This window comes from Nipponia nippon, unplaced genomic scaffold (assembly GCF_047370975.1).
Source record: "Nipponia nippon isolate SJK-2023a ecotype South Korea unplaced genomic scaffold, ASM4737097v1 scaffold_4, whole genome shotgun sequence".
Classification (NCBI taxonomy): Eukaryota; Metazoa; Chordata; class Aves; order Pelecaniformes; family Threskiornithidae; genus Nipponia; species Nipponia nippon.
In genome coordinates, this window is record NW_028262358.1 from 82,326,503 (window position 1) to 82,349,390 (window position 22,888).

The 22,888-nt window shown below is 42.2% G+C and overlaps 2 protein-coding genes across 17 annotated transcripts in view; one reads left to right on the top strand and one right to left on the bottom strand.

Annotated features, from left to right (window-relative positions):
- The window catches only part of MMS22L (MMS22 like, DNA repair protein), a 99,003-nt gene extending 93,281 nt beyond the window's left edge, over nucleotides 1-5,722 (top strand). For both annotated transcript variants that reach the window (XM_087776032.1, XM_087776033.1), the window contains exons 24-26: nucleotides 796-892; nucleotides 2,092-2,259; nucleotides 4,999-5,722. In XM_087776032.1, coding sequence (XP_087632158.1) covers nucleotides 796-892; nucleotides 2,092-2,259; nucleotides 4,999-5,080 — 347 coding nt within the window. In that variant the 3' untranslated portion in view covers nucleotides 5,081-5,722. The remainder of the gene's footprint in view (nucleotides 1-795; nucleotides 893-2,091; nucleotides 2,260-4,998) is intronic.
- KLHL32 (kelch like family member 32) overlaps nucleotides 3,650-22,888 on the bottom strand; it is a 142,783-nt gene continuing 123,544 nt past the window's right edge. For 14 of the 15 annotated variants that reach the window (XM_087776043.1, XM_087776044.1, XM_087776034.1 and 11 more), the window contains 5 exons: nucleotides 21,391-21,449; nucleotides 18,770-18,962; nucleotides 16,600-16,694; nucleotides 11,894-14,798; nucleotides 3,650-4,691 (listed from right to left, as the gene is read on the bottom strand). In XM_087776043.1, coding sequence (XP_087632169.1) covers nucleotides 14,637-14,798; nucleotides 16,600-16,694; nucleotides 18,770-18,962; nucleotides 21,391-21,449 — 509 coding nt within the window. In that variant the 3' untranslated portion in view covers nucleotides 3,650-4,691; nucleotides 11,894-14,636. The remainder of the gene's footprint in view (nucleotides 4,692-11,893; nucleotides 14,799-16,599; nucleotides 16,695-18,769; nucleotides 18,963-21,390; nucleotides 21,450-22,888) is intronic. The other variant, XM_087776035.1, reaches the window with a different exon arrangement.

Sequence of the window (22,888 nt, forward strand, 5' to 3'; positions counted from 1 at the left end):
CAAGGACAAGATGTGCTTAGGAAATTAGCTGAATCATCACACACCTTTCTTCCCCCCTTTGCCATCACAGCCATATCTGCCTGAAGCTGAAAGTACCTGCTTGTAGGTATGTGTGTGTAATGGACTTTGCCGTGTGCTGGGGAGTGGAATGAGCTGAATGTCTTGTGCTGCTGTGGCCACCAGCTCACCACCTGCCTGGACGGGGCTCCACCACACCCTTGTAGAAAAGTCCTTGCAGCCCAGTTCCACCTTGATAAAGGAAGAGCTGTATCTTGCAACTTGAATGTTTATTTGGAGACAATGAAGTGGAAGAAAATAGTTGGGTTTTGTGGTTTTTTTCCTCCTTATAAAAAGAGGTAGGGTGGAATTCAGAACAATACCCACCCTTGAAAGTCAGGAGTAGATCTGTATAGCTTTGGGCAGGATATAATGCCCTGACTGCTTTTCTCTGATTCAAATAGGAATGATTAAAGAATACAAACAGAACTTAAATTTACATAAAAACTCTATTTCCACTAAGTGTGTGTCTCTTTGCTTTGACTTAGAGAGACCATTGGTGTACTTAAAAATCTGTATGTTTAAAGGGTAATGGTGGTGAAAATAAGACTTTTGCATAAATCTGTGATTCATTCTGTTCTTTATAGCCAATCTAACTGCTCTCACAGTCATTTCCTTTGCATCAAAGTAAGATAAAACCATTTTTTTCTCATTTAAAAATTGTAGTCTTCATGAAAGACATTCTCCAGATGGTCAGTTCAAGAGCTCTGTGTGAATCTTGTGATTTTTCTTTTACAGTTAAAAAAATATCTACAGACATTGTACAGTACATGGTAGAAGGCTGCCAAGCAGGGTCAGGAGGAGAACGTGCCAGCCAGCTGACTTCTGTATTTAGGTAACCAGAAAATATGCCGATTGGCAGTGAAGCTGCTGCAAGCCAGTTGACAGCAAACATGTTTTTTTTAAATAACTAATTATCTTTAACATACTGCATTGTCACTTGTTTATGGTATTTAAATAACGGTGCTTTTGGCACTGGTTTTAAACATAGCTTGGCCAAAAAGCCAGAGCAAAAAAAGTAGGAGAGAAACATACCTGCTTTCTGATGGATTAAGTACTGTTTTGAGAGGTATATAATAGAGGTATGCTGCTGCTGCTATGGGAAAAACTCGTGAATGCGGATGGTCAGTGTTAGGTGCTGTGAAAGATGTGTGTGCCTAATTTGTGTATATAATGGAGATCAAACCCTCATACAACAAGCTTAGCTTTTTTTTTTATTTGACTGATTTGATTTTTGTGATAAATAAATAATAGATTATGATAATGTAAATTGTATTTTTTCCATCTCTCTGCAAAATTAATCCTGTTTCTCACATGGATACAGTAGAAAAGCTGCATGACCCGGGAGGGACCTGAAGACATTTTGCAAGCCTAAGTACTGGTGCTGTACTGGGTCATGTCTAGAGGAAAGCTCCAGAGAGGCTCACTGAAAGGAGAATGGATGTTTGTGGGCATGCCAGTCTCCCTGTACGTGATATATCACTTTCACGGGATGTTTCATCCTTAGGGCGTTACTTCTGATTCGAATGTAATCTGTGATCTCTAAAGGCCTCAAACCCTCAGGAAGACAAATGAGGGCACTTCCATCCAGGGGGCTGCCCTGCTTAATGTCCAGTGGAGCTTTATAAGAAATGCCCACGTTATTTCTGCAGACTTGAATCTCGATCTCTTGTTTTGCAGGTTTTTGGTTTTTTTTAATTATCATTTTTATTAAATAATAAACACGTTTTAGTTTTGCATTCAGGCACATTACAAAGTAAAGTGCTCTGGAACAAGGCAGCCCTGGTGAAACAGCAGCAGAATCTGACAATTTGCTCGAAAATAAACGTGTGGGTTTTTTTTTTTTTTTAGCATTAGCCTTCAAAAGCATGGCTTCGTTTAGAGAAAGTATTCCATGTAGAGTATTTCAGTGTAACAATACGAGAATTGCCATGCAGCCAGATTGCTTGTTCTGATTAGACTCTTCAGTTGTTCTTGGCATGTTCTCTGCATCTAGTTTTGACCTTGCATTAAATGCCTCTGTGTCCCCCTCAGGCAGTTTATCCAGGAGTATACTGCTGTGTATGATCACCGGGTTTTCAGCATACTAGAAACGGTGGCAGTCTTGGATCAGACGTTAGTTACCAGCCTGATTCCCACAATCACGCAGTCTCTGAAGGATTCAGAGCACAAACAAGGCCTTGGAAGAAATGCTGCACAGAGGTTTGATTTTTATTTAATATTGGTTTTTGACAATGAGCAGTAGAGGCTTATTCTCTTGAAAGCAAGCAATGTTAGACAGCAGCACAGATACTCAAAAATGAGTGATTTTTAAGTGTTTTCAGCCAGAAATCTCCCTTCGCTCGGGCCTTTCATGGCTTTAAGCCATCTGTATTTGCTAAATATTTTCAGAGATGTTTTGACACTAGGGCTACAGACCCCAGTAGAATTTATGCGAAGCAGGGTTGCCTCTGCTCACTACACTCTATGTTGCACAACAGAATAAAGAATTCCTGCCCCGAAGAATTTTCCTGTCAGTCCCTGTTTTAGAGGACTTTATGGGTCATATCTAAAATTACGGTATAATCAGGTATGATCTGAGCTGCTTGGAAAAGAAATACCCATGGCTTAATTTCAAGAGTTCTCTCAAAATGTAAATGTAGGAGAGATGTGGGTGTCCAGAAGAGGCTGGCCTCCTCTCTCTGATAGGCACAGCAGACTCACAGAATCATAGAATCACTAAGGTTGGAAAAGACCCTTAAGATCATCAAGTCCAACTGTTAACCTATCAGTGCCAAGTCCACCACTAAACCATGTCCTCGAGCACCACGTCTACCCTTCTTTTAAATACCTCCAGGGATGGAGACTCAACCACTTCCCCTGGGCAGCCTGTTCCAATGCCTGACCACCCTTTCGGTGAAGAAGTTTTTCCCTAATATCCAACCTAAACTTCCCCTGGTGCAGCTTGAGGCTGTTTCCTCTCGTCCTATCGCTTGTTACTAGCGAGAAGAGACCGACCCCCACCTCGCTACAACCTCCTTTCAGGTAGTTGTAGAGAGCAATAAGGTCTCCCCTCAGCCTCCTCTTCTCCAGACTAAACAACCCCAGCTCCCTCAGCCGCTCCTCATAAGACTTGTGCTCCAGACCCTTCACCAACTTCGTTGCCCTGACTCACACTTGCTCCCCTTGCCCCCAAGAACTTAGGACAGAAACATTTGACTTGTGAATCCACCTGGCACTAGGAGGAAATGGCACATGAGGTGAGCAGCCCTGCGCAGACAGTGGCGTCTGTGGGTGCAGACGCAGCAGTGAACTTTCAGCACCTGTGGAAATGCTGTAACCCAACTCCGGGAAGCTCTGCTCAGCACGGCACCTGAGCCAAAAGGGCTCCTCGCTGGAAGGCTGGCCCTTGACCCTCCTGTGGTCTGGGCAAGGAACTGGCCTCAGCACTCGCATTAACGCGTGTACTGGGACTACTCAGAGGGTAGGATCCTAGTCATGCCTCAGGCTGGCGGAGTTTGGAGGTGCATGTTAGCAGGGCGTGGGCTATAAAAAAACCTAAAAGGCAAGAGTTGTGCAAGAATGTAACTTATGAGACAGCAAAGGGTAGTCAAAGGGTATTAATTTTCCATTTAATGAAAAATATATTTAACTCATTTGTAACTATATTGTTCACTTTTTATTATCCTCTACCAACAAATACGTTTGCTTTTGTTTAAAGGAATCTACCGAAGGTCAGACTGAAGTACCGTTATATGCAGGATTTTCGTACTATTTGCTCTTGATCTTTTGATAATGTATTTCATAGCAAACTTTTTTTTATACTGTTAATAAGGTAAAATTCATCCCTTTGCCTACAAAATACGAAAAAAAAGCAGGTTAGTTGAGCTTCCTGATATATATGCTTGGAGATTACTGAAGAGCTGAATTTCTTGTAGCCTCATCACTTAACACAAATAATATCTAATCTGTTGTTGATGTTTTGTATTAATAATTTGTGTTTAGAATGTGCGCTGTTACCCAGCAGTCTAAGGTGATCCATGAACATTTTATTGTAACACTAATAACTGATTTTCTCTCTTCAGTCCTGACCACTAAATAACATTATGTTAACATATTCTGTGCAATTATTGTAGACATTAAACTGCAAACCCATATATATATATAGATATATGAAAGAAACTAAGTTTAGAAGTTGCATTAGAAGCTTATAGTGGTGATGTCCAGTATTATTATTGCAAGGAACTAGTATGAAAACTGCAGTTTTGTTTGCTCAAGTTAACATTTCGTCAAAAAGATATATACTTAGAATAGACCTAAATGTCTGAGGCAGTACTTTAACAACAATTATATTGTCTAGGTTGGAGCGTATTAGAATGAACTTCAGGTGAAAAGTCTCGCCAATGCATACGCACTCTTCTGGAAAAATCCACTTGAGTAACAGTTCCTTTCTGAATTCCAGGTTTATTTTAAAACAGTCGTTGCCCTTTGTTGAGGGCGATGGTCTAAATCTGTGTCAGTGCCAGTCTGCACCCTGGTGCCAGTGGTTCACATCACTGTGCTGTAGCATGAGTCACAGAGAGACTTCTTACGCAGAAACCAGATAGCAAACACGATGAAGTCTGAATGCCAATCTCATCTAAGCCTTGGAAACTCTATGTTTTAAAATAAAAAAAAAATTATTTCACAGCATTTTAACTAAACAAGCAGACTTCTAAGCATCTACACTACACTTGTAGCCATAAACAATGCAATCCTTATTCTTCTTCCAACCTGGCCACACTAAAAATTCACAGCAAACAAAGCAGTTGAATAGATGGGGGGTGGCAGGGGGGAAGGAGAGTTACTGTGTTTCAGTATCCCAATATGTAAACAATGTGTTCAGGAATTATGTGCTTTTACTCCTAGGATGTGTGAGATTGTTTAAGTAACATGTTACATTCTTTTGTTTTTTTTCAACAGAGAAGCCTATAAAAGACTCTTATCTTACCTCGCAGAGGCTGGACAAAACGAGATACAAAAACTGGAAAATGAGACAGGTTAGCAGTGTGCTGGTGATTAATCGTTTCCTCTTGAATGTTCTGACACTGTCGATAACTAAAACTGCACTCTACGACACAGTAGCCAAGGTCTTTTCCTTTACAATAGCAATACATTTCTCAATTTTGTGGTTTGTTATTTTTTTTTCCCAAGTTATGTATTAATTTTAATAATTGCTGTGGTATTTGAATATTGTCATGCATCTGAAGAGTAACTCTCAATATACCGGTGAATGGCGATTGAAAGATACAGCAAATTTATTACATGTAAAATGTCTGTATGAGCAGAGCCTGTATTGTAACATACGAGGTAGGACTTCAAAGCATCAAAGTAATTTCACAACTCGATTCACATTGAGACCTGATCCTCTTAACACTGTACTTTTGAAAATCTTATTCAGTATGTTCTTAAGAAAATCATAACTTTGTAATTTCTTATTTATTGTTTTAGTAGAATGAGAAGAAAATGTGATCTCTAGTACTAAACTTGTTGAATGCCGTGCATTCACCACGAGTTGTGCCAGTGTGATAGAGATATCGTTGGTTAAGAGAGGGTTTGCGTAGATGTTACACAAAATGTATATAGCTGTCTTAACCTTCCAAGACCTGTATTAAAACATTAAAGTCTTTCAGATTCCTGTGTGAAATCTCTTCTGTTGTCATTGTGGGTAATATAAGAAAAGGTAGGTTCAGATTTCCTGTCCTCTTCCTCTTCAATACTATTTTTTTAAAATTAACCCATAATTTACAGGGATCTCACAGTCTTTTTATTAGTTGTGACACTGTTAATTATCCATTTAACTTAGACTAGGTGTGAACGGTCTGAGAAAAAAGAAGAGAGGACAGACTTTGAAAGAAAATATTCATTTGGGGAATTTATTCCATTTGATCGTAAGCTAGTAATTATTTCTGTTTGCCTGGAAAGCTGGATCGTTCAGATATTTTGCTGTGTTACAGATTATCTTTTAGGTCTTTCCAGGACAGGTCTAGCTCTGTAACTTTTTCTACTTTTTTTTTTTTTTTTTCCCTAAAGTTCTCAGGAAAGTGCCATTAATGCCTGTGGTATTCACACTTTTCACTTCCCTCAATAACCTCTTTCTGCACCTACCTACTGGACTTGGGAGTGGTAAGTTTGCCCCTAATGGCAACACTGGTGAACAGGCTGCTTACTTTTAAAGTTATTCAAATTTTACCTTTAAGATATTAATGGGAAGGAAAGGTTATTTTTGTGTCTAACAGCCCCACAAAAATCCCTAAAATCCTGTTCAAAGCAGCTTCTCTTTCGTTACCGTAATCTTATCAAGTCGAACTAGATAATCTTTTTGCCTAAATCGGCTATCGTTACTTCAGATAATGCAGTAACTAAAAGCCTCTTTAGGCTACTTAACAGTGCAGAACATGAAGGTTCTTTTCATTATGGAAGTGACTTATTGAACTTGCATTGTAGCTCCTTGTAAGCTTCTGTACCTGGGAGGAGTTTTATTCATCTCAAGAGGATTGTGCTCCTAAAAAGCTTTTTAAAAAAAAAAATCAAATAATAATTAAAAAAAACTCTCCAAGAGAGATTAATAGAGATGTCTTCAAAATTCGAGTCCTACCACACAGTAGATTACAGATGTCTGACTGTAGTATTACTTCCTGAAAGTAAAACCTTTGACTTTTAAAGGATAGAGCAGGTACTATAACAAAACATTTAATGATGTGTTTAGTAGATTGTTAAAGACATATTTAATACTATCTGTGGTGGACGGAAGTTTCTGAAAAAGCAACAGAGCTTTATGTAAATGCGTAACAGCTCCTGGTGCATGAGAAACTAATTTAAACAGTTTGGAAATTATCATTCTTCTCTGTCAAAAAGTTAATGCGAACAGAAATAAAGCATTTTGCATCGTATTCATCAACCACTGCCAAATGGGCAATCTGGTTTGGTCTAATTATTTGGTATGGACATTTGCAGATGTGACTGACAGTTCTGATAATATTAATGAGATGAAGGCTTGCAGAGTGTTAGTCTAGACCGACTTAGCAAGTATACACCAAAACACCACTCCAAAATCAGTTAGGAGAAAAGAAGAAAGTGCTGAATTTAAGTACAATATAGAAAAAGTAATGACTGAAAACCACCATGAACTAAAAGAAATTATATATTATGTCTTATTAGATGCTGTCTGTATAAAGGCTACTTAGGACACCGAACATTATTTAAATTAAAGCTTTCTACATTATTTTTACATATGAACAGTTTGGTTTAGAAACAGTACAAATGTGTAGCTTCCTTACACAATGCATGGAGACCCACTTAAGCTAAAGCGCAGGAGATCCTGGAAGGCTTTTACACTGGTTGCTGCTGCTGACAGGAGCAGTTCAGCTGCACACAGATGCAAAGTCTGCCTCTTCACCTTGCTTAATAAGCAATGGGATAGAGCCTTGCTGTGAATCAGCTAACGAGGGGATCTGAAAAGAAGACTTCCACTTATGGGTGAGTGGTATCCCCTGTCAGAGGAAGGGAACTCAGCCCCTGCCAAGCTTGCTTTCCTCTTCTCCCTCCACCAAAGACTCATCCCCATGGTCATTTGTGCAAGGCTGAAATGGGTGGGTGTGTGCTGAGGTGCTTGTATTGGACCCTGGATGCAGAGTAGGGAAGCAACTCAGCTGTTAGTTCTGCCTGGGAAGATCACCTTCCTCGAGATAGATACCAAGCCTTACTCCGTATCTAATAAAGACTGGTAATTAATACGAGCTCTGTCACTGACTGCAAAGACAAGAGAAACTGCCGTGTGGATGTCACCAACCCCTGACAGCAGCAGCTGTGTGAATCCGTTTGCTAGTGGGGGCTGTGGTTCCAGGGGCATGTCAGACCTTAACATCGGTGCTTGCCACAAACGAGCTGAGGATTGTGGATTTGCTAGGACTCTTGCAAGCAACTCACTGGTACCAGTACCACTGGTGTTTGGACAGACAGACACCAGTGCAGCTCTGCTTCTTTCAACCCAGCTCGTTCGGGCGTTTGTGTCCTCTCGCAGGCTTGGAACAACAGCGCTGCTAAGAACTCTCCTGGGTCCTTCCTTCATACCCTTCTTGTCAGCCAGCCCCTGCCCACACGTGCCGCTGTGGAGGGCGATGCTGAGGGTCAGCCTGTTGTCTCACAGAAGCGGTCAATATTAACAGGGCGCTGAAAGGCAAACCACCGCTGGGTGCAAGTCAGCACCCTACAGAGACACAGCAGTGGCCTGAGTTACAAGCCAGGTCAGATCTGATGTGCCGCAGGCACGCTGCCGGTGGCTGTGTTGACTGCGCTAACACGTGCTGGCTCCAGACAGCTTTGTTTTGCCCCAGTATGTATTACTTCGTGTTTTCACCATAAAGTAATAGCCTGATTTTGCCTTTTACAGGATCCTCCTTTGGCCTGCATTTTTGTAGCAGCAGGGCAGCACTGTACTTCACGGAAGGGAAGGGTCTCTCACAGTATGTTTAAACATACCATTGCTTGCGAAGATGGCCATTTACTGTGCTTGTAACTTCCATAATTGAGGGTGAAAAGATCCTGAAAAAACATTGTAGCTAAAGTTCCTAATGAAATTCAGAGAAACTTCAACATATACACCTGGGCTTTGTCCTCTCTTTCTATATAAGAAAAGTTGGTGGAATTAAGCCATTTTGAACATGAATTAATTCCTCTCGCTACAGGATCATCATATGTCAATGAAGTTACATCAAAATATTAAATCTCAGTAAGCTGTTTCTTCCCCCAAGCCTCTTGCATGGTCCAGGCCCACTCTCTCCTCCCATTTAGAAATGCCAATAACGGTGCCGGGAGACCTGTTCAAAGTACAGCAGGCACGAACCTCGTGAGCATTTTCTGTGCTGGTCTCGTACCCTGGGACACTCCTCTGGCCAACAAGCGGGTAGAGGACTACTCTGCCCTTTCTTCTTTTTGCAATATATAGAATTGAGAGCTGAATAGAAAGTATTGCATTTTTATATTTTCCCTATTCCAGAATTCGGGATACTGATCACCTCTGACCCATTATCATCCTTGGGATACGAAACAGATGACCAGCACATCATGAACAATGGCAGGGAGAGGGAAGTCTGCCTTATCTTTCCTTTAGTAACCTTAAAATGGTAACTGGAAAAAAAGACACCACCTGTTCAAAATTCACATGCAACTTCCATTAGCCCCACGAAGCTGTCCCTCTATTTTATAAGAATTTCCCATTTATTATTGTTATTAAAGAGCAGGAACACGGTAATTTAAATTACTCCTTGCTTTCATTTTCAATGACAAAAAAAAAAAAAATAGAGGGGGGAAGGCACTTGTTTCAATAAACCAGCTTCTGAAATAGAAAAATTTACACCTTTTATGCTGGAATAGAGCAGCAGACCTAGGGAAAGAATAAGGTTCTGCATATCTGTTGTAATTGCACAGAAGAGGAGCTGCCAACAGCATATACTACTTACAGAGTCATTTAAGGAACTTTGATATCCGTCTACCTCAATGCAATGTATTTCCCTCAGGAAACAGAAAAGAGGTTTTATCACGCTCTGGCTTTCCCTCTTTCAGTAGCTTCTGAAAATTATGCATGCATGGGTATTTTCAGTTTAATCATATTTTATAATTTTTAACTATTACTTAAAACTCAAATTCAGGATAATCAGCCCATCTGTTAGCAATGGTTATAAAATTATGTTGAAGATTAAAAATCTGATGCAGTGTCAATATGTCCTAGCATAATTAAGCTTGTTTTATGATGAATGAGTAGGATATGGCTTTCGTCTACTCGAGCAGCTTTAAAACGGTAAAGCCTTTGTAGGCTTAATGTATGAAATGTGAAGGTATGCATAAACCACACAAAAACAATTATAAAACTCAGATCCTGTATTCATAGATGTGGTGTCTTTGCAGGCCTTAGGAAATGCCAGCAGGGTGATTCCATGCCACAACCACGTTCACTGCATTTTTCAGTCCATCAAACCCTAACTTGGATCTGCTCTCCTCCCTGTAGAATGTCACCCAAACAAACAGGTATTAAAAATTCAAGTTTGCTGAATTCATTATTCATTTTAGAAAGGGCCAACATGACCTGTATTGGCACTGGTGGAAAAATTAGCACATCATGGGCTTACATGAATTGAGGGTATTGCTGAAAATACTTCCTCTGTCCTTCAGTACTTGAAGTATTGCAACGTAGCCTAATCTACCCACAGTAAGAGTTAACAAGTGTTTTAATTCTGGCATTACTGTCAAACAACTATATATAATCATCTCTATTGGAAAAACATTCTTTCTGTGGACACTTTTTTCCCCCTTGAAAATGTGTCCTTGGGGAAAAGGAAAAAAAAAAAAAAAAAAGCCCATTTTGCAAAAATAAAACTGTAAGCTCTTTATATAGTCTATGTGCTAAACTTCCTGCAAAGTCTTCCTCCCCTACAAACTCTGCCTGCAGATGAAGTGTTTTAACCTTGCCCTCTTAATTTATTCTACATTCTAATTTTCAATAAACAGATGCCGCCTCTTTTTGCGCTTGTTTCCACATTGTTCCACATTCTGCCTGTGTTGTTTCTGCATGTGTGAATATTCAATTATCTATTTCTCCATGATTCTGCAACTGATGGACTAAGTGTCTGTACAGGTTTGGGGGAGGGTAACCGGGGAAGGCAAAACTTAGAGGAAAGAGAGTTACAGAAGTCTGAACTCTTCTGAGTCAGGTACTTTCCCTGCTAAGTTAAGAAGAAAATCACAAGCCACAACTCGAAACGCTAGTGCACGGAAGCGGATTTGCTGCATGCTGGCTCATAACATGTAAGCATTTCTTTGGTCAGCGCTTGGGTGTGAAACGCTGCATAGAGACCAAAGGGGAAGCTGAGGCTGTTGGTGCTGCTGCTTCTGGAAACTCTTGTCTTTTTTGGATACAAAGCACAAAGCACCCAATTGCTGTTGTGGTTATGTATAGCTAAGAGGAGCTGATAACGTATGTTTGGCCTCAAGTGAAGTATGCTATGTAAAGGATGAAATATTGCTGTTTATGGGAACGGCCCAAAAAAGGAGATCACAGGACAGGCATAAAAGTAGAAAGGCTCTTCAGCACAGCTCTCAAGACCTTGTGGCCCAAGAGCCTGGCTGCAGCTGTGAGTAGCTTTATTCTGTGAATCTAAGGAAAGGCACAGAACTCAACAGTTAATAACTGCTGCTGCATCGTTCACTTGTAAGGCCACCTCTTTCCTGAAGCACTGGCGCGTTCTCACCGGGTGCAGCCCGCGCCATTACCTTGCACATTCCCAGCTGGGAACCCGAGCGACTTGGGTCGGCCGCTGCTCTCACGCTGTGCTGAGCTGACTCTAGTAACGGAACCATCAAACGTGGAAATATTTTTATTATGGACAATTGTAAGGCTTTATGGAAAAACTGAGCTAAACTGCAAACTGGTAGGCTGGGCAGGGACAAAGGCTGGGTCCAGAGGTTTATGTTTGCCAAAAATGGTAAAAAAATTAGAACAGCAGAGGTGGATCTGGAGCTCGCAGACAGGAGCCTGCAACTGGTGCAGTTTCAGAAGCCAGGGATGCTAAATGGGAAGATGGCAGAGCAAGGACACGGTGATTCAGAAGCTTCAGCTGACGGGGCAGCCTCTGCCAGCCGGGCTCCTGCGCAGCCATGGCCCGCAGGGGAAGCCAGCCTTGCTCTCCCACCCTCTGCTCCTCCTTACTGCACACCCCTCAGCCGGAGCAGAGCCGCTGCCAGCACCAGCGTGCTCTCTGCCTGTTCTTGCATCTACACCGGTCTCTTCTTACCTGGCAATAAATAACCAGCTTTTGCTTACCTGGCAAGGGCTACGTGGCATGTTCTGACTTCAGGTGCAGCAAAGCACCTCCATCTCTCCCTGTACGTCCTGCAACAAAAGCAAAAAGACCCAGACAGGAAAGTGTGGCACAAAAACTTAGGGGCTAAGAGGCTGCCGTGAAAGACTTCTCTCTAATCACTGGAGCCTAGTGATTAAGAGCCAGAGCAGAATCCTGACACTAATAGGAGCGTATGTGTTGTCCTGAGGCTCTGTGGCTGTGGTACCCCTAACTAATTTAATGCAATTGCACAGCTGTTTAAAACCGCTATTCACCAGTACAGACAATTGGTGATAACCACCAGAACAGTAAAAGCGTCGAAAGGGCAGACCAAACATGATAAATAACTTTCTTGCCATTCACTCCTGCCTTTCAGCCCTTGAACCAGGAGGCGCCCGCTGCTTTGCATAAGGAAGCTGCCCCCCTCGGCTCCGCAGACCCGGGCCTCTGTCGCAGCGTGCTGCCGCCGCTCGGTAGCTGACCAGATCCATCATAATCCCTCACGCTCCAGAAGGAGCAGTTTAGGAATGATTTCATAGCTACAGCAGTATAAGCTACGAGGCCTAGGAATAAAAGCCTCAAAACTAAGCCGAGACGTACAAAACACACTTTGCACTATTGTCTGGAAGCGCACTGGGCTTTACAAAGGCCAAGAAATTAATTCTCCCACCACCTGGGAAAGAGCAAGCATATGTCAGTTCTGCAACCAGAGCAAAAGCTGATCACTCACCTGGTGTGGGACCTCCAGCATGAGGCTCAAAGCCCCAAAGATCTCTACACATGCATTTTGATTATTTTATTTTGGTATTATTTATTTTGACATTTGTTTGCGTCCCTGCAAGTTGCACGTAAGTAGAACTTCGAATACTTGCCAGGCTTGGGCCCTGCAGCCCACGCAGGGCAGCAGTCAGCTTTTTAAAGTGTAAATGGCCTCTTAGGAGAGCTGGCCCTTGCCTGCTGATTTCCAGGAGGTCAAAGGAATTAAACCAAACCAAAACAAAAAAATTCCTGATGCACAGCCTATACAGCTCCCACGCAGTCAGAGGAAAGCACTGCCTGGATGTAGGCTTGCTTGGTGTGCAGAGGGAGAGTTGTTAGCACTCAAGTTAGAGCGCCAGGTGAAGACTCTGCAGCTGCAGCTCTGCTCTGTGCAACAAGAGTGAGAAAGCTCAGCAATAAGAAAAAAAAGCCACAAAACTTTCTAACCAGAAAATTATTGGAAAAGGGAAGGTGATGTTCTGTGAGTACACTGCCCAGCTGGAGACAGAAACAGTGATAGAGTTCACACACACACACACACACACACCCCCTATCACTAACCAGCCCCTTAAAAGTTAAATGATGCATTTGATTTGGAAACGCTGCTCAGCGGACGAAGTCAAACCTGTTCCTGTCCAGCAAGCGCAGGCTATTGCTGCGGCGTATTCTGCATTTGCATGAGCCTCAGTAGGAATTTCATAGGTCTGCTCAGATAGCACGGTGGCAGGGAACAGATCAGTAGGTAAAGCAGAGAAGTGCAGAGTACCCGTAAATCATAAATAGGGAAAGATTTAATTACATGCTTGGTTAATATTTACAAACATTGAAGTTGTTGTTAGATATGGAAATAAAAGAGGGAAATAGGAGACAGGGGCTGCAGTAGCCAAGCAAAGCCAAAATATAACAGGTTAGAGTATTTATTGTGACCTGGCATATGCCTGGAGTATGGAATGGAGACACAGTATATAAACTGAAAGAATAAATAAATAAATATTGACATTGTTCTACACCTGTTTAGCCTCTGGAGACCAGTGATTTGTGGGACCATATGTTGGACAAAATGAGACTGTTCGTTGATAATTGTAAATGTGGTGACCCCTTGCAAACTGGATATTAAAAATATTAAGTAAATGGCACATTTTAATTATACGATAAAGAGGCTGTTCTCCACCATTAAAAGACTGCAGCTGTCAGGAGGAATTGATCATATGACAGAAGGTAACATTTATTTGATAGTAGACCTTGGTAAGTGACGTCCCAAATGATCTTTAGATTCTCAGACAAACACATTCAGTTCAGACGTGGGTTTAAACACGACGCTTCAGTGTCTTTGTCTTTCAGCTGAGACAATTTTTATCTCTTCCTCCTATACCATAGGGCTTGTTTGTTTTTTATTTTTGTTTTAATCTGCTTTGCAGTATTTAAATTTCAAATGAAGTATTATTAAATGAGAAACTGTAAACGATGGAGTTTGGAATTGGAAGTCAACACACTTGTTATTCTTTTTGCCAAAGGTATCGAGTAAGTTGCATAATTACCATAGTATTATATCATCTTTGTCAACATAAACACAGCTTTCTATCAGCTTTGAAAGTGCCATTGGTGAACAACTGAACGTGCAGACTCCAAAGAGCAGCAGCCCAGGAGGAGCTGAGAGCATTCACAACACCTTACGAAGTTGCATAAGGAAACGAAGGAGAGACAGGTAGCAAGTAGTCACCAGCAGAAATGCCAAACGCTCTCACGTATATGCTTCTACATCCGAGGCAGAGGAGAGAAACAGCAGACGAATTTTGTAGCTTCCTTCCTGCCTGCTGTGATCCGACTTTAAGACAAATGTGTGATGGTAAAGCAGCAGCCCATGTGGATTGATCCTTTTCACTGATCCAGAGAAACCCTTCTGTACACAGGGTTTGATTTTTTTCTCCCTTTGCTTTTGATTTTATGAAGCGCACGTTTCGTGTCTCACATTGTGCCGATCCTGTGGTGAGGCACTTGCAGAGTCTGAAGGTTGGGGCACGTGAAATAAGGAGCTGGAAGAAAGCATGCTGCTATTCCGTTGGAAGCAAAGGGGAGCGTAGGCCCATAGAACACTTCTTCCTTCCCTTCCTTGCTAACATCCAGCACCTGCAGGTCAAAGCGTACAAAATATTTCAGGGGTTGCAAAAGAAAGCTGAAACAAATTTGCTGGCGCACACCGCATACAGGTACTATTAATCCCAACAAAAAGGTCATTTCAGATCACTTTTAGGTTGTATTTATGGATCTGGTGATTTATTGCCGTCCCCGTCACCCAAATGTTATCCTCGCTCAGGCACTCAGCCGCAGACAGTGGCATTGGATCCTGCTCCCTAGCAGCAGAACGTGCAACCGCCCAAGTCGGGTGCTCTGCGCAGAAGTGCTACTGTTAGCCCAAAGGGCAAATCACTTGTCAGCTTGGTGGTATATAAGGAGCAAGGGAGCTCTATCAAAGCTGGAAGGGCCAAATAAATGAATGACTTGAAGAAAATGAAGATACATCGAAAAAGTGGATTTTTTTCTTCCAACGGAGAGAGCAACCTCCAGTTTGCTCAATTTGAAGATAAAAGGGCTAGTTTTCCTGGGTAAAGCCAGGCACGCTGCCAACAACTGAGAAGGGGCAGCACGCACAGCTCTGCCAAAGCACTCGTCATACTTCTTTTCCCTTTAATGCGGGGACTGTCTCGGGCAGGCTGCCAGCTCACAAGCAGTCTGGGGATGTGGACAAATGTCCATTTAAGAAAGCAAGATCCCAGGATCATTTTCACTTGTCACTAAGCAGTATTTAAACCCGGGTGCAATACTGCAAAGTACCTGCTGATGATAAATGAGCGTGTTGGTGGAGTACAGCCACCGCCTTGATATCGTGCTATTACTCCATCTGAAGCACTGTATGTCAGCTAGTGAAGCCAGTTTGAATTACTTTTCCCAATAAAAATTGTTAGGTACGGTATCCAACAATGTAGTAAAACCAAATTATACTATGACCAGAATATGGTTTTAACTCCTTATCTTGCATGATCTATTCTTTACAAACGCATGTGTTCATTGTAAGACCAGCAGCTCGACATGTAATGCATTCCCTTCTTATGCTAAGTCTAACTTCTAGCCTTATGGGACAGTTTAGAGGTGAAATCCTAAAATCCTTAGTTGGAAGCTAATGAAAAATGTTGTTTATCAGCAGAAGTGCAGAAACCGAGGAGTTTCTGTCTCTTAACTGCCCAGCTGGTCACAAAGTGATGGCTGCGACGCAGATTCGCTTCCCTCAGAAAAATGCAGAAAGATAAGAATTCCTAATTTCTCTACAGGAGTACCTGAAAGCTGTGGGTCTGCAGGTAAGCTGCTCTTACACAAGATGAGAGAGTAGAAGAGTTTGTTGGACAACCTATTGCCTACAGCAGGGATCAAAAAACTCCCATTCAAGCTTTGAAGCAGTAAGCGCTAGGGCAGGTTGCAGGCTGCCTGAACTTTGTCAAAGAACAACTCGTTAACTCTGGCTGCTCTTCAGAAAGACGACTTGGAGAGAGAAAAAAAAAAAGAAATCACAAGATGGGCTGAAAAATTGTTAGCCCATGCCCCATCATCCATTTCTGCAGTCCTTTTACTTTTCAACTTGATTGTGTAACCTGAGAGTTTATATCTGCTGTTTTACCCAACCTTGCCAAAGGAGAGACTCCTCAACCCTGTTTTACTAGAATATCTTAGAATAACTGGATCTAATGGCTCATCTGGACATATTTTTGATATGCACAGTATTTCCTCTCTATGTTTATGCAGGTTCAGTGGCTGCATAAGAAACATCTTTAATCTCTCCACTTCACATGCATTTTCCTTTTTGAATAACCTCTGTGCAAAACGTATCCTTGCAAAATTATTGGAAAAGACTTTAAAAGAAACCTAAATCACTCACCTGGATACATGCCAAAGGCTCATTTGTCCAAATCGAATAGCCGCCAACTAAATATATTCTACCATTGTGGACGGCCACTCCAGACTCATTTTGACCTAAAGCAAAAAAGGCAATAGAAACCACTTTCAGTGTTTAATTAACCCTTTTAACACCGAATGTTGGAGTTCTGTAATACAATGAAAACGCACCCGGCAGTAACTCAACTGTTTCAGAATTCACAACGTGCGACACTGAAGGTGAAGTGCGAGGGCTGTTCTTTGCTCTCCGCGGGAGCCCCATACGGTGCTATCCGGAGAGATGCCCCGGCTGAGCAATAAACTGAGGCTGTGCAGGGGACCATCTGCTGTCTCCTCAATGGCACAGGTTTTTGTATGCCTGTGTTTCATAGGTGATAGGCAAGCTCCCCACCTGCCTCTCAGCTACGATCACACATGCACATCCAGATGGACACGTAGGCCGAGAGAGCTGAATGCCCCTCCCGTTCTGCTCGTACCTGTTCATCCCCCTGTTCCTGCAGGTGCAAGTACGGTGAACACTGCCGAAGCTGCTGTGTGAGCTCATTCCCATAGCAACGGTTCCCTGAACAAGTCTGGAAGTTTTGAAGGATAAATACAGCCTCAAAAAAAAAAAAAAATCTGTACTACACCGTGCAACAGGCACATTTACCACCAGTTGCAAAGACGCAAAGAAAGGCTTAGATGGCTTCTCAAGGTGCAGGCTGTAGAAACAACCCACCAGGTCATATCTGAGGAGAGGCTACTATCACAGCATTTAGTGGTATAGGGTCAGCTCCAGAACAGGGGTGCCTGCAGTGCCAGTTCTTTTGCAGTTGCAAATCAGGTTATGTCCTTCTCAAAGGCTCTCAATTCCTCCAGGTAATAAAATAATTAAATAGAGAGCAAAAGGGATATGAAAAACTAGTTCTGTTTGACAGTCGGTTACTCGTCCTTTTTAATCCATGCCTCTCTCCTCAACGCCCATGAAGTACTCCGATGACCTGACTCAGAAACCAAGCAGCCCTTCTCCAGATTCCACAAAATCAAGAAGAAGAAGAATTAAGAATTTCAATTAAGAAACCCAATGCAATATCTTAAAGAACAAAGTTGCCACTAGAGCAGCTTTTAAACCTACCAGGAGGAAAATTACATAAGGTGACGGTCTTATTTTGTCAGACGTTCATTTCTCTAACATGGTGTTTCTAATCCTGGGCTTCTAGTTAAGCTCCTACATCTTTTGTATCCTTTTCAGTGGTAGATCTCACAAATGAATTCAATGCCAAATGGAAGAGGATGAAAAGTGAGGTAAGCTCAGTTCTAGGACTCCTGTAGCAGTCTATGTTGAAACTTTTTGGCAGCCAATACTGTTATTCATTGAGCTCCAAGTCTGCTGCACAAGAGAATGTCCACAACATTAATGCCGTCCTGGAAACGCATCCTCTTCTGCAAAGCTGCTGTTGGTGCTACTCTGAGAACGTGTCACGCACTCTTCCCAGGGATTTGAGGGAGCAGTACATCTGGGAATTGTATTAAGTGGCGGTGAAATTTGGGGGACTGGGTGGCAGGGACAGTGAGTTGCAGTGCTTTGCAAGTTACTACTGTAGCAGGTCCTCCTAATGATGGCCAAAAGGAACTTAACAGATCCATAGCTAACCGAGATACTCAAGTCATCCCTGACTTGACAGAATTCCAACAGACACCTTCTTTCGGGTAATTTATTAAGAAGATATTGCTTAGAAAGAAGTGATGGTTAATGGAGTTCAATGCTCTATAACGCCAGCAGGAAGCACTACAAAACAATACCATGGTAGAGATGGATCTGCCTGTTGAACACTCAAACAGGGAGCTAAATCTATCAGTGGAGGCAAGCTTTTGGAGAGTCAAAAATAAGTACTGGTAATACGACGACAAAGAATTTTTGATTGTTTAATTAAATTACATTTATGTGCACCTTGTTAAAAATTTATCCCATAACGTCCTAGAACAAATGTTCTGTAGAACACTAAATGTGAGAACAGTAATCACAAGTGCCTTGTTGGCCAACGATGGCCCCCAAATCAGAGGCAACTGAGATGAAGTTGTGGAGTTCCACATACTGAAGGCACGTAAAGGGGAAAGAATTGATGTCTTATTCTAATAGTAGCGAGTTTCCTCTTTTGGTGTACAATACTCGCCTGTCAACATGTTGAAGCTGCAACGTGTCCATTGGTCAGCATCTATGCTGTAGGAGTCTATGTGCCGAACCAGGATCCGATCGTTATTGTAGTCCAGATCATTCCCACCTAACACGTAAAGTTTCCTTTGGACAGCAGCCATGGAATGATACACTCTCCTCTGCAACATCGGGCTACGGCTTAACCACTTATTCTGGAAAGCAAAAGAGAAATTGTCTCAGCACTGCTCAAAGACGTACCTATATCAGTAGTACAATAATAGTAGCATGTTAGTGGTGTTCTCCTTACCCTTGGCCAGAAATCACAAGTGTATAGACTTCTGTTGCTCCTATGTTAAACGTGCGTGCTGCTTATAACACGGACTAGACATACTGGACTTTCAACATGTGGTTTACAGTTCTCACATTTAAATTCACTAATTTAATAGTATTCCTTGCTCTGTATTTTTTCTGTTTAGCTCATCAGGTTTCAAAGCTTTTTTTTTTTCTTTATAATTCAGTAGCAAATCCTCCTTAAGCAAGACTATTAGATGTCTCCTTTGTATACAGTACTAAAATTATCCCTACCAACTAGCTCTGTTTTGAGAGAAGAGAGATTCTTCCACCTTTCTTTATTCAGAAGCTTATTTGATCTTATCCTTGGGGAATGAAGCAACAGGGAAAAATAATTTCCCAAAGAATCTTCTCAAATGATTTGTGTATTTGGTTCAATGCTAACCCTTTATTTGTGGGCACTTACAAAACAGCCTTTTGCCTATTTTTCTTCCTGGTTAACAACATTCGAGAATGCTACCTGTTCAGGGGAGGAGCAAGAGGACACGGAAGAAGAGGGATTAAAGCACAGTATTTTAAACCTAAGAAAATAATTGCTCCTGCTACGCTTACCAAATCAAACAACGTGGCAATGGATGAGACTAATTTATTTAAGCGGAGGAAGTTAAAATCTGTGAGGAAATTCTCTGTGTTACATGTGCTACCGCTTGCGGTAACTCAAGAGCCTCTAATAACTACTGCCTTTTAACCCCCACAATATATAGCTATACATTTCACTGCGCAATAGTTGAATATTAGGCATTAATGTTTGCATTAGTAGTCCAGTCTCTTAACACCAGACTATAGACACCATCTGCTTTGCAAAGCCTGCCTGCATCCCCTGATTATATCTTTAGCTTCCTCCACTGCAGTGCCTGCCAGGTGAGCTGCAAAGCACTGCAAAGGCAAAGAAACAGAGGGGCCTGGCGGGGTCACTTCTAATAAGCCAGCGTGTGAATACTAATCAGTGGTGGGGAAGCAGAGGTCACCCCAGCCGGCTTGTTGGCAGGTAGCTGTGTGCTCTGTGGCAGATGGCAGGCATTATCGACTCGCCACAAAGGCCTCGCGCAGAAGCAAGCGCTGGTGCTGAATGATAGAGTTATTGAGATTCTGTGCGAGATGCAAGCAGATGTGATGGTTTCCAGTACCCACCGTAAACAATATGCCAGCAGAATTTTTAAAAAGAGCTCGTGTGTACAAACACGAAGCGGACCGCATTTGAAGAATGCAAGCGCACACTTCCTCTGTAACTCTTTACACGCCAGGCCAGGTTTCTCGCCGTCGGCACAGCATGCTGAAGTAGCCCTGCCACCAGTATTTTGGGGTGCAACTTTCACCACAGCAAGTAAAGAATTAAAGCGAAAGATACACGATAGAGAAACAGCATCTAAATAAGAGCGTCCCCTTCATAAGCAAAATAAGATTGCTGCCTGTAATAACTACTTGGATTCAGGACCAAATCAGGATTTGTACAATCGATGCATAAAACTGTACCTCAAAAAGAAAGAGGCAGGTGTGTCATTGCCTGCTTTCTGCTTCAGGACCCGTATGTGCTATGCGTTAAAAAGTCACTGGGAACCACACAGAAGTATCTCCTGGCACAATTTGGTTCCAAGTACAGCAATCAAAGCGCCTATCCTACAATCAGAAAAGTCAATACTCTTCCACACGGGTGTAAATCAGGCTATGCAACTCTGATTGCAAGCTTAGGACTTTTAATTCCTAACACAAGCAAGAGGGCATAACCATGCCCTAACCCTCTGAAACGGTTACTGAGCCATGCTAACCTAATCAAAACACATACATAATGTATGAAATAATCCCTAAAAGATATTTTAGGTGCTTGGGTAATGAAATGATAGGCACCCTTGCAGTCAGCAGAATAAGTCACAGCCAGGTAGCGTAGTTCTGAAAGTATGCAGAAAACAAAAAGCCCGTATATGCAATTCAAAGCAGAAATGCCAATGACAAGGAGCAGTTTTGTGACACTGACTTTGAGTATATGTTGCCCTGGGCTGCTGAATTACAAAAAAATGAAAAAGCAAAATAAATACTGATAAATACAAGGGATTTAAAGCACATTTCTGTATTTAATCTAGATGTTTCTAACACCTACAGGCTTAAAAAAATGTAATAAAAAGTCAGGGTCTCCATTACTCTGTTATACTCACATATCAGTACAAAATGAATTTAAAACACCACTAATTCAAATGGGCAGCATTTTTAGCCTTACAAAATCATTGCATGTATTTGCTAAGAGACCTGTTTGAAGCAAAACGTATGGAAAACACATACGACACAGATACCCACCTGCTTAGGATCATAGACCATGAGCCGGTTTTGATACTGTGCAGTATTTGTTACTCCTCCTATGAAAGAGTTTATACAGGTTACATTTTTTTTTGTATAAACAAAACCAGGACCAAGATCAGATACAGCAAAATAACCAATCCTAGGGGTCGTTTGCCAAAATAATTACATTGCATACCACCACTTATGCTTACATTCCACTGCACTTTTTAATCTGGTTACAAGGTAATAAGTAGCACATTTGTCAAACATCTAGAAACACAAAATAGCACCAACAACCCCCCCCCCGCCCCCCGCACACTTCCTTTGTAAAGCTAATTCCATGGGCTAAAAATGAGATAAAAATTGATCTGTTTATAAATGAGTGTACATTCAGCCGTCGTTGACACACGAAGATAAAACCCGTCCCTGTTCCAAGGAGCGTGCAGTGTGTGACACGGTTTAAAGGAGGACAAGGCAGGCTTGCATCAGAGAGAAGAAGAGGTCGGAGAGGAGCTCTGCCTAAGCAGGAGCGTGACGTGGGACACAGCTGTCAGCCGGAAAGCGTAGCACAACCCTGTGCAACTGCACTCACCTATATATTTGAAGGAAATTCTGTATTTGGTATGTATTACTCAGACAACATCTCCAGGTTTAGTTGTAGACTTATGCTGGGAGGTTCCTCCATAGCGACCAGAAACAGCACTACCATTTAGCGCGTGTACCTTTCAATAACGTTTGGAAAGCAAGGTATAAAGCACCACAAAAAAGCCCGGAATAGAGTCTGGCCCAAGTAGATGCCGCAAACCAACGATTTACCTCAACACAGTATACGTTTAATCCCCGATCATCCTGTACTCTATTGGTTTTAAATGGCAAATCCCAGAGTATACTGGTGGAAAAATTCTTCAGTCTTAAGTCTGTAATCTACCAGTGTAAATGTGTTCTTGAGTGTGCTCAATCCTCCTGGGGATATGGTGTCACCGCAGCACTGCCACAGGTCCCAGGCCCCCCTCTGTCACCACCCTGGGCCCATGGGAAGATGGGACCAGAAATAACGCCAGCAAGCTGCACCTCACCTTTCATCCTACCAGAAGGTCTGGACTTAACTAGGCCACACCAGTGAAACTCATATTGACAGACAAACTTTTGATATTATAGTTTTAACAGCGTGTGCCAATGATGGACAAAATCCACAGCAATGACAGGAAGGAATTTCATCTGTCATTACATTTGTTTATGCTTCGGTTTTTACAAGGATATCCCCTGTTTCAGACAGGGCAGCAGCAGAGCTGCTTTTATTCCTGCCGGCTGAGCTATGGCCCAGTCCTACTAAGGCCACTGGGTTTTTTCTTTTATCCACAACGACTCTTCAACATGCCTCCGTGCTAGGGAATCCTCATTTTGCCAGCCTCCAGCTGCACCTCGCACAGTGTTTTGGTTCAGAGCCATACTGTGATTTTGAAGCGACTCCCCCACCTTTCACACATCATTTCAGGCTGCAGGGCGCTACTGGTGT